General features: G+C 34.7%; 1 protein-coding gene across 1 annotated transcript; it reads left to right on the forward strand.

The window, feature by feature from the left end:
• Positions 1-2720: 2720 nt before the first annotated feature.
• LOC308500112 (short coiled-coil protein B-like) lies at positions 2721-2855 on the forward strand (the record flags this gene model as incomplete). The annotated part of the gene is made up of 1 exon (XM_081054292.1): positions 2721-2855. The coding sequence occupies one exon, from the start codon at positions 2721-2723 to the stop codon at positions 2853-2855; it is 135 nt and encodes a 44-aa protein (XP_080910418.1).
• Positions 2856-11401: the final 8546 nt, after the last annotated feature.

Raw genomic sequence — 11401 nt, forward strand, 5'->3', positions numbered from 1 at the left:
ATTATGTTCTCGGAAATCCAGAGATTAATGCATTCCTTACCCTACAGTCTTGGGAAGAGACATGAAAAAGCAAGTGTTGTACAATGATGCAGACATTGTAATATAAATCTCAACAGAAAATAGTTACTGCAGAGACAGTGTGCTCAGGCTCAGATTCAAGTCTCCTAGATTTAAATTTTGGCCTCACTACTTACTTCTTTTAGAACTTCAGGCAAATTACTTAAAATCTTTAAAACCACAGTTTCCTCATCCTTAAAACAGAAATGCTAAATAGTACTTATCTCATAGGATTGGTATGAAAGTTAAAAAGAATTCTACATCGATTAAACTTCCCCAGTGCCTTACATTGCCAATGTTAGTGTTTGCTCAACAATCAAATGGGAAAAAAACCATTTATCTCTGAAGAAAATTTCCCATAGGTGGTCTACAGGGAGGTCTGGGAAATTCCAAATCTCGAAATATTAATGGCAAAGAACAGAAAGTTTGTTTATATAAAATGTTTTAAAATCCTTCTAAATAGCAAGAAATTCCACAATCATTGCTAAAAAATAAAAAAAAAATGGAAAAAAAAAAAGATTAGAATCATATGCAGCAGATACAGAGCTCAGTTTTTAAACTTACAAATTATCAAGAAAACAGTGAAGAACCCAGTACAAAAGGGTAGATGATATGGACAAGTATTACATAGAAAAAGAGCAGCAACAAGAGAAAGAGAAACAGATTACCAATGAACATGTAAAAACATGCTCAATCTCATTGATAATGCAAGGCATTCAAATCCAAATAGCATCGGACTACCATTTTCCAACTAATAAATTGGAAACAGTTATATTTGATAAAATCTGGTGTTGTTGACAGCTTGAGAACAAGGGCAATGCTCACACACTCTTAGAAAGTGTCTACACTAACTGTATCATTTTGGTATACAATTTAGTGGCCTCTATCAAAATTAGCAGTGTATATGCTCCTTGACAGAACAAACCTGATGATATATTTGCAATAATATGTGTGTAAGGATGTTCAGTGCAGTGTTGTTTGCAAGGGCAAATCGGAAACTAACCATTAATAAGAGACTAGGTAAATAAACAGTAGCACATCTGTAGGATGAACTATCAGTAACTAGGCATGGGATAGAGATATGCTGCTATGAAAAGAGCTCTAAGACATATTATTCAATGATAAAACCAGGGTTCATGAATGAATAGTATGTATACTAGTACACCACTTTTCCAAAAAAGAAACGTGACACATAGAACAATGAACAAGAAATTATTAATAGCACCCATGTCTGGGAAACAAAACCGTAGGTAGGGGAAAGGAAGACATTTATTTTTCATTTTAAACCCAATGAGCTATTTAAATCTAATGGCATGGAATTTAATATTTTTATAGTAAAACAAATAATTAAATAAACAAACACATTTTTAAGTACTTGGGATATAAATTAAACATTATCAATATAATACAACTCTAAATGGAGCTGAGATTAGACTACAGGAACCTCATATGGCACAACTTTTAACTAAACTACACCTTCAGTATCCCAACTCTTTTGGAGAACATTTAAAGTTTCATTTTTTAGACTTTAAGTAATTCTTTGGTATCTATTTGGTTCTTTTCCTGCGCTGGGATTAGCAGTATCAGACCTTCAAACTGCTCATTCTTCTCGCTGGCAGGTTAAATGCTCCATTTAAAAAAATAATTAAATTAGTTTTGCAGGGTATATTTCATAGGGCTTTTGTACTATAGCTGGTTCTTTTTGTAAGATTAATCTTCGTCCGCTTAGAATGGTTAGTCCTGACAGACCTCTTTCTTCAACATTCATCTCAGTTCTTTGGCTGTTGGCTTTTTGGCTTACAATCAAAAATCAATTTCTGATTTATTTTGCCTTAGAGAAGCTCAGTGAAAGTTATAGCAACCTGAAGAAGATATTAATTAAAAATATAAACCTTGCAAAAACCCTAGTATAGAGGCATTAACCCAAAGACACTTAACAACAGTTGATGTGTCCATTCATTGCTTTTAAAACCAGTTATTTTTCTTTTGAATTGCACTACCTTTAATTCCTTTAATATAGCACCAGACAAACTGCTGTGAGTAATTATAATACTCACCGCTGAGTGAAGTGACTTCTTCAAGCTAGGCTTCTTAGGGAAATTGCATGATTATGTCCCTAGCTACCTTGGTTTCTTCAGGGAATCATGTAGGCCCTCCAGGGAGCTAATACATGTTTAATTATTTACAGGTTCACATGAGACCCCTTATAGGTATAAGCACATTAGTAGCTAAATAACAGTAACACGAAATGTGTCTGACACAGAGGAAAGAAGCAGTAGAAGATAATGAAAACACAGGAGGTGCCATCTTTCTGCAGCACTCTGTCTCTCTCTCCCATCCTGAAATGGGAGGGGCCTTCTAAATTTCTACATAGGAACCTGAGAAACAAATTTTAAGTAGAATATACTTTGGTATCTTGTAGTTGAGAGCCAAATTTATTTAAGGGAAACCATCTCCTTGTCTTACAGTAGTGTTTAAAATTATGAAAATATAATGCCTCCATAATGTACAATATTTAGATGAACATACTACAAATGTAAATAAAGAAAAAAGTTTTCTTCTAGCCTGAGGCATCCTCCCCATCCCTCCCACTCCTGGCCCCTCAGACAGCAGACCAGTCATCAAGGATTTTGCATCCAAGGTCCAAAAGTTTGTTACCCAAGATGATCAATGCTGGCATGGAAGATCTCTCTGCCAGAGTAGGTGCTGTTAAGGAAGAAAATCTAAAGCTAAAATCAGAAAACCAAGTTCTTGGACAATATACAGAAAACCTCATGTCAGCTTCTAGTGTTTTTTAAACAACTGACACAGAAAGCAAAAGAAAGTAAGGGATTGACATCCCTTCTGTCTCATGGAATTGCTGCTGATCCTTTTTCTTTTTAAAAAACTTGGATGGATTCCAGAAGTCATAGTATTTTTGTTTGTGGCTTCACTGAGTGTTTATGAAGCTAATGTCATATCTAGGCAAAATTAAGAGCATAACAGAAGACTTCCATGAGTTTGTGTATTATGTTAGTCTATGAAAATGTGAAAATGTATTGCAGAGACTTTATAATCAGAAATGCATATATTTGTGAAACTTGATAATGAATGTTTTATCGAATTGGCTCTGATTTATAGGTTGAGCACTATCTTTTATTATAGACATAGTAGGAGATACAAGAAAATAACTACCATGCTGTGAAAAAGTGATCAAAATCATGACTGAATGAACAGCTCTGTGTTCTGTCCACCATCTTGTGCCTTTTCTCCATTTGATTCTTCAATTAGCAATAATTGCACCTCGAATAAACCTCATTAGCTACGATACTGTCACTGTGCAAAACTCCCGTTTGCTTCTTCTTTCCTATTTCCTTCCGTTGAAGGAAAAAAATTGATTTCACATTTGACAAAGTAATTTCAATATCTGTGAGAGTAACCTGAACTCTAAGTGTTTAAACTTAACCAAAATAGGATACTTTCTCAGCTAGGGATTATTATTTGTTATACAGTCATGTGCCCACATAACAACCTTTTAGTCAATGACTGACTGCAGATATGACAGGTGATAGACCATATAGCCTAGGCTGTACCATCTATGTTTGTGTAAGTGTGCTCTGTGATGTTTGCACAACAACCAAATTGCCTAATCACGCCTTTCTCAGAATATATTTCCATGGTTAAGTGGTGCATGATAGTATTTAGTAATAAGACAGGATTGTTGGTTTCTGTTAAATCAATTGAAAACACAGGCTATAAAAATGAAGATCTTTCCTTGAAAATGAATTGTCCAATTGGGAAAATTTGTTGTTGAAAACGTCCTTTTACAAAAAATAACTTGGTATCTGAAAAGATGAGCTCTGGTTGAAATAGAATATATATTTTTTTTAATTTTGAGAAAAAATAGAAATAGGATGGAAAAATAGGACTAGATCGATAATCAGTAGTAACCAATTTCAGTCTAGATTCGTGTCATCTCTGGTACAGATTAGATCTTTGGGGAATATATATGAAAGTGGATTAAGTTTGACTAACCTAAGTAAACCATATCTAGAAGAGAAGAGTTACAAAACATTTGGCCTCAAAGTATATTTATAGTACCCAGGAGATCAATTTTGGCAAAATCCCTTGAGTGTATTAGTATCTGAATCATGATTATAATGGAAGAGTTTTACATGTATACTAACTGATAATATTCTCAGTATTTTATATCACTACTTCTCCCAGAATTTTCTATAAACCCAACTATTCGGTTTGCAGAGTTTTAGTCATTCTTCAACAATTTTTAAAAATTTAGCTTGTGGATTCCATTTGCTAAGGGAATTAACATTAGAAGTCATGCTAAAATGTTAAATAGGAAAAAGAGATTCACTAATATAGCTTATAGTTATTAGATTTGGTCTACTTTTAATCATGGAATAATCTATGTTTGTATTGGTGTACTATTCCATGAATGACTTTTGCTATATGAGTATATAATAGTCATTCTGCAAAACATTTTGCATCCCTTTTGCGACCTGATTTACAAACCTTGAAAATTGTGATGCAATTTTGCTTTGTTGTCCCATAAAAAGGTGTTTCAGAAAAAAAAGTTTTTCTTTTCAACTCCTGCACCTATCTTTTTCCTTCACTTTTTAAGGGAAACAGTTTAGTGTGAAGGCCTCCAAACTACAAGTGGTGGTGGTGGTGGTGGGGGTGGTGTGTTTGTGTGTGTGAGATATGTTAAAAATATTTATACATATTATATATATTATATACATATATATACACATATATATGTAATACAATACACACATATGTACCCAAACAAGTGGAATATCCTAGCCACGTGGGTCTGAAAATTACTAAAAATAAATTTGGCTGGGACATATGGGCACAAGTGAGATTCAAAACTATCCAGTTGAAAGCAACCTCATTTTGTCAGATCAGCAAAAGTCGGGGCCTCCAGGCTCTGCTCTCCTGATTTCTTAATGTCAAAGTTCCTTAATGTCGAAGTTTATTGGAATGGAAATACATGTGATGGACATTGTCAGAAATACATACAGTGGCCTCCCAAGCATTCAGTGTTCCCCACCCACACACACTCCTCACTGAGAAAATGAATTTCTCAGCCATGACAATGTTTTTGTGGGATGACCCCATGCCCAATTCTTAGTCATGGTAATTGGTATGGGAAGGAGCACATGCCTTTAGGTAATTAAATCAGAAGGGAGCACAGCTTTCATTCAATGATTATAGGGAAAATCCTCTCCAAATGTGACAGAAGCACGAGATATTAGGAACTGTCAATTGTTTTGTGATGACATGGAATTTCAAACCTTAGAGTAAAACTGAGACCTAATGAATTAAAGTGGAGATAAAGAGAAGACAAGAAGCATTTACTTTCTTTCTTTGCTAAATCTTGGCATTAAACTATCCTTGAGTCCTCACTATTATCCAAATTCTCTTGATTATCTGGGATAGTTTGAGTTATGCTTTCTGTTACTTGCAACCAAAATTATCTGACTAAATCAGCGCTAAAATGTTAGATCATAATTAATCAATACCAGTATTTGCCAGAGAGTTTAGGGTAATACTTCCTTGCTAATTTCTGAGCAAGTAAAACAGTTCCTGATTAAATTCCTTTGGAAAATATTGAGCTCTGTATTTTATACTTTTAGAGATTTCCAAAGCATAGAAAATATTAAACATGTCAAGAAGTAAAAAAAAAAAAAAAAAGAAAGAAAGAAAAACGAAACAAAACAAAAAACCCTAATTATGATTATACTGATATAGTTTTCATGTTTCTTAACTATATATTTCTTTTTTTCATGTAATATCTATTAAAAACCTGAAAAAGAGATGTTTCCTAGAACTGAAAATTACTGTTCCAGATTTTCAGTATATTTCCATATTCCACTCTTTCCACAAGATTAGAATCAACACTTTTTACCTGGATGTTTGGACCCAAACACTCCAGACCTTTAGAAGGCTAGTTTATCACTTGTTGTGTTTTTATCTAAAGTATTTTCTAGTGAGTCAAAAACATAAGGTCTATCCAGTTACATTTTTAAGAGCAGCCAGACTTAAGAAACTGTTATTTTTTTCCTCAATTCAATTGGTTGAATTGTGTTCATTTTACCCGATATGATGTAAATTATATCTTAACTTAAAAAGGCAAATGTTTGCCAATCTGTTATACTCATAGACACTGTACCTTGGATGTTTAAAAATATAAACCACAGGAACCTAATATGCCTGACTTGAACAATAAATAAATTTATCATAGAAATGTTGGGGAGCTCGTGGAACTGTTGAAAAGTTTAGACAAGCAGACTCAAAGATAATAGCCTGGAAACGTGACCCAAACAAAACTGTAGAACTTGTCCAGAGAAGAAACCACTGCCACCGCCACTGAAAAGGAACGCTACAGCTTGCAAACGGGAGCAATTGTTCCTGTTGCTCAAGCCTGGGCCAACTGTTAAACCACCATCACCACTCCCACTTGTGCACTGCACGACAGACACTTTCGCAGCTGCTGCATTGCCTCCACTAGAAACAGAGAAAACTTAACTGAATCGCTTTTCTCTTTTATGAATTCGTAAGTCAAAAAACAGACTAGCAGAACCTAAATCATATGCTTGTACCCTAGCTGCAAAGGAGGCTGAGAAAGCAAGCATTTGGCACTTTAGTTTCTAAAGCACGAGGTGGTTTTTGGCTCCAATCAAGACTGATAGGCTGGAGACTTCCTCAAACATAGGAATACACTTTAACTAATAATAAATATCCATGCTTTGATTTGCTCAATATCAGCATAAACTTGTATTTTTTTCAATTAAACACAAAACACTCATGCTTCTTCCTAAAAGAGACTGCAAGTATTTCTCCAACAAGTGAACGCTTACCCTCTTTCTGTCAAGGAAACCATTTAAAACTCTCATCAGTCAACGGCATCTACACTGGGTGGTGTCCATTCCTCTTCTAAGTCTATCACTACACTGTCTTGATATTTGGTCATGCAACGTTTCCAAATTAAGTTAACCGCCTCCAGTGTATCCTATATGAAAAAGAGGGAGAATAGGAAAGGAAAGAAGAGGAAAAAATTGTTAAGATATATAAATATATGCAAGGCAATTCAAGAAAGTCATGTGGAAGTTAAGGCTCTGGTTTCTGTGAATGGTCACAAAGCCATATCGGCACCTATGACAGGCACGCTTAGCTAACACCTCTGCCGGTCAGAATTTTACATTGTAAAGTGGCCAGATCTTCATTCCTGACAGAAATGACCTTCTTGATCTACTTGCATAATCTTTCTGTGGTCACTATTAATTTATTTTATTTAATAAAAGTAATAGACATTGTTCAGAGCAGTTTTAGGTTTACAGAAACTTTGAATAGAAAGTATAGAGAATTCCCACATATTCCCTTTTTGTCTACCACTCCCCTCAAGTTCCCCAATTTTCAGCATCTTGCATTGGTGTATTACACTTGTTAAAATTAATGAACCAATATTGATACATTGTTATGAACTGAAGTCCGTAGTTTACATTAGGGTTCATTCTTTGTGTTGTACACATCTATGAGTTTTGCCAAATGTGTAACATCATGTATCTACCATTACAGGGTCATTCAAAACAGTTTCAGTGCCCTAAAAATTCCCTGTACTTTACTTATTCATTCCTCTCTCCCCAATTCCTGGCAACCACTGATGTTTTACTATCTCTCTGGTTTCCAGAATGTATAGTTGGAATAGTACAGTATATAACATAGCTTTTTCAAACTGGCTTCTTTCACTTTGCAAAATGCATTTATTTCCTCCTTGTCTTTTGTGGCTTGATAACTCCTTTTCTAAAAAAACACTGAATTACACCCCACTGTGCGGATGTACCACTGTTTATTTATCCGTCCACCTACTGAAAGATATCTTGCTTGCTTCCAAGTTTTGGCAATTTGTCTCCATTAGTTTTTACTGCAGGGCATGGCAGAATTAGGAACCATCCAAGGGGATCTCCTGGGTTCTTTCCATTTTTCTCAGAAATTACAACTTAAATTCCCCTCTAAAGTTAAATTTTATTACCCCAGCCAACAATGTAACCACTTCTTAAATTTTTGTTTGTTTCTCCAGAGGCATGATGAGTCCTAAAAGGCTACATACCAGTCTCTCATCCTCAGATTCAATGGAATATGACTGTGGATCTTCCCTTGGGCACTAATTCAGCAAGCCTAGTTTAAAAAGAATCAGTAGTTGTAATGGTGACAGGTGTCATTCTGACATTCGTAACACACACCACATCTAGCATCAGCCCAATCTTGCAAGCCATTGTCTTTCAGCTGGTACTGAATTGAGTTTTTAATAGAATATTCACCATTCTGTAATAACAGTTATTTTTGGGTGATAGAGTAAATGATCAAACAGGCCAAGTCCAATGATATTTACTCTTTTGTTATAAAGTGAGTTTCTTGCATCCAAACAATATAGAATTAGATACCATGGCAGTATTCATATTAAACACAAATGTTCTCATACTCTAGCCCAGTGCTTCATGCATGTATTTGTTTCCCAAAACTCATTGTCACCAATTCTCCAGGCTTCTTCCTTCCAAGTCCCTAATCGTTTAGGCAAATTATTAGTCATCATACATAAATCAACAATATCCCTCCTTACAAGAATAGTGCACAACCAAACACATAGCCTGAAGTTTTTAAAAATTGTACTCAAGTGGGCTATAATGCCTAAGCAATCTACTTTTGGCTGGTGATGATATATTATGCAGTGAGTTCTGTAAATTAGGCTCTATTTCTTTCTCATTGATTCATAGGGACCTTACCACGGTCATAGGGAACTCACCAGGAAGACACAGGTAAAGATTAAAGAGGAGCAGCAGTGCAGAGAGTAAGGTCATGCAGTTTACTGTGTCTTCAGGATTTATTTGGCTCAAGTCCATATATATTATTTCCACCCGCTGATGGAGTAGACTAGTTAATTGAGTAGCACTCTATTCATCAGAAGAAGTTCATATTGTCATGTTTGTTCCATTAAGAGGACTTCATTCTCTACAATGGACCAAGATCAAATCAAGAGTTCTTTCTTTTAAAAAAGAAAAAAAATAGTGTTAATTTGCCAAAAATAGAAGCATTTGCTCTAAATTCTGTGAACTTCTGAGGGGTACCCTAGACCCTTAATGTAAAGAAAATACTTGATTTATATTTCTAATAAAGTGTGTTAGAATATTGCATTATGCAAACAAAGACAACCATAGTGTATTAAATCAATGGGAATGTCAATAGAAAAGCTCAGAATGGAAATTAACATAGTATCATTATAAGGCAAGAAAAAAATGGGCTACTCAGAATGAAGCTAATAAGAATGAATTATTGAAAAATAAAGATAAATTTATACCTTAAAATAGATAATTAATTATGTTAGATTATCACAGTTAGGTTGTACTTGTTTAAAAACAATAGAAAATCTTATTAACATAGCCACATTAGGTTTTTACTTACCAAGAAATTTTAAGGTAGTTGGTCCCAGGATTGGTTTGGTGGCTCAGTGGTATCTTAAAAAACTACTTTCTTTTCACCTTTTAACTCTGCCTTCCTTGGGGTATAGAATTTCATCATTGGGCTCATCACTTCAAAGTTGTAAATAAATAGCTGCTTCAGCTCTTGATAGCCCAAACTTACCTGAAAGTTTCTGATGTAGGAAGGTAGAGAAAGGGGCAAAAAGGTTTTCTCCTTTTTTATGAAGGGTGAAATCTTTCCCAGAAGTCCTCAACATATTTCTTTCTATCTTAGACATCAGAAATAGATCACAGACTTGCCGGAAACAATCACAAGAAAAGGGGAAATGATATTACATTATTGACTCAGACTTTTTCATGATTCATCAATTGAGACCAAGGTCTTAAACAATAAGAGATATGTTATCAAGGAAGAACAGGAAATTTCTGTTGAATAAACAGCAAGAGATTTTGCCTCAGTTACATTTTTTTGTGGATACAGTATTCTTTATGACTATCTGAAAATGGAGTGGGTCCCCTCTGTTCTCTTGCTCTGCAATATGTTTAATGATTTTGATATTATAATCTGAAATAATTTAATTCATGTCTTTTCTAAAAATTGGACTGATTGAAGATAAATATGTCTATAATACAGCCACCATGAGCTAATCTATTACTTTTCCCCAAATCTTGCAGATATGGACAAAAAGAAAGCACAACTGATCTGGAAATTGAGTATGTATGAAAAAGTTAGAAGATCATGATAAATACCTCTGCTCACCTCTGATCTTATAAAAATAATCACACACAAACACCAGAATACCATATGTACAGGAAATACTACATTAAGGAACATGTAAGAAATACATATATCCCATTCAAAATTCTGAAATTATGTGAGGACTTTGTATTGGTCAGGGTTCTTTAGAGAAACAGAACTAGTAGGATATATCCATAATATGGAATTGGCTCACATGATTATGGAGTATGGAGGCTGGCAAGTTCCAAGATCTGCAGGGTGAGACCCAGGAGTGCTAAGGTATAGTTTTAATTCAAAGACCTGCAGGCCCGAGAACAGGAAGAGCTGATGTTTCAGTTCAAGTCTAAAGGCAGAAAAAAGCTGATGGTCCAGTTCAGAAGCAGTCAGGCAGAAGAATCCTCTCTTACTCTGGGGAGTGCCACCTTTTTTGTTCCATTCAGATATTCAACTGATTGAATGAAACCCACCTACATTAAGGAGAGCTTAGTCTACCAATTTAAATAGCAGTCTTGCCTGAAAACAACCTAACAGAAACACCCAGAGCAATGTTTGACCAAATCTTTGGGCTCTCTGTGGTCCAGTCAAGTTGACACATAAAATTAACCACCAAAGACCTGGTGAATCTTCAAAAAATATTGATTCTCACAAAGTTTGTAATAACCAGTGTAATTGCACTGAAGGTTACTGAATATGCACACATTTCTAAAAAATATTTTCTGTGTTACAGTGACTGGTTTATGAAAAGAACAAAGTTCAACACAATGCTTTGGCAATTTTTGTATCCTCTACTTATTGGCATATGTGTTATGTATGTTTACTGTAATATAGAAAAACACAAATAAGAAATAGGATGCAGAGTTGAAGAAATCAAAGTGGGTCAGATTAGGAAAAAAGCCAATTGGGTTTCTAAATCTAGCTAATCTTTTATTACATACACACACACACACACACACACACACACATACACACATTTACTTATCAATTATTTTATTTCTAAGTAAAAGAGAAGCCCTGGAATTTGTAAATATAATAGAATGTGCATACTTCTAATTTTTGCAGTATTGAAACAGGAACACGAGCTAGAACTGTTGTCTTTTTCCATTTCATTGAATTTGGTATGGAGAAG

Source organism: Rhinolophus hipposideros, assembly GCF_964194185.1.
Source record: "Rhinolophus hipposideros genome assembly, chromosome: 7".
Classification (NCBI taxonomy): domain Eukaryota; kingdom Metazoa; phylum Chordata; class Mammalia; order Chiroptera; family Rhinolophidae; genus Rhinolophus; species Rhinolophus hipposideros.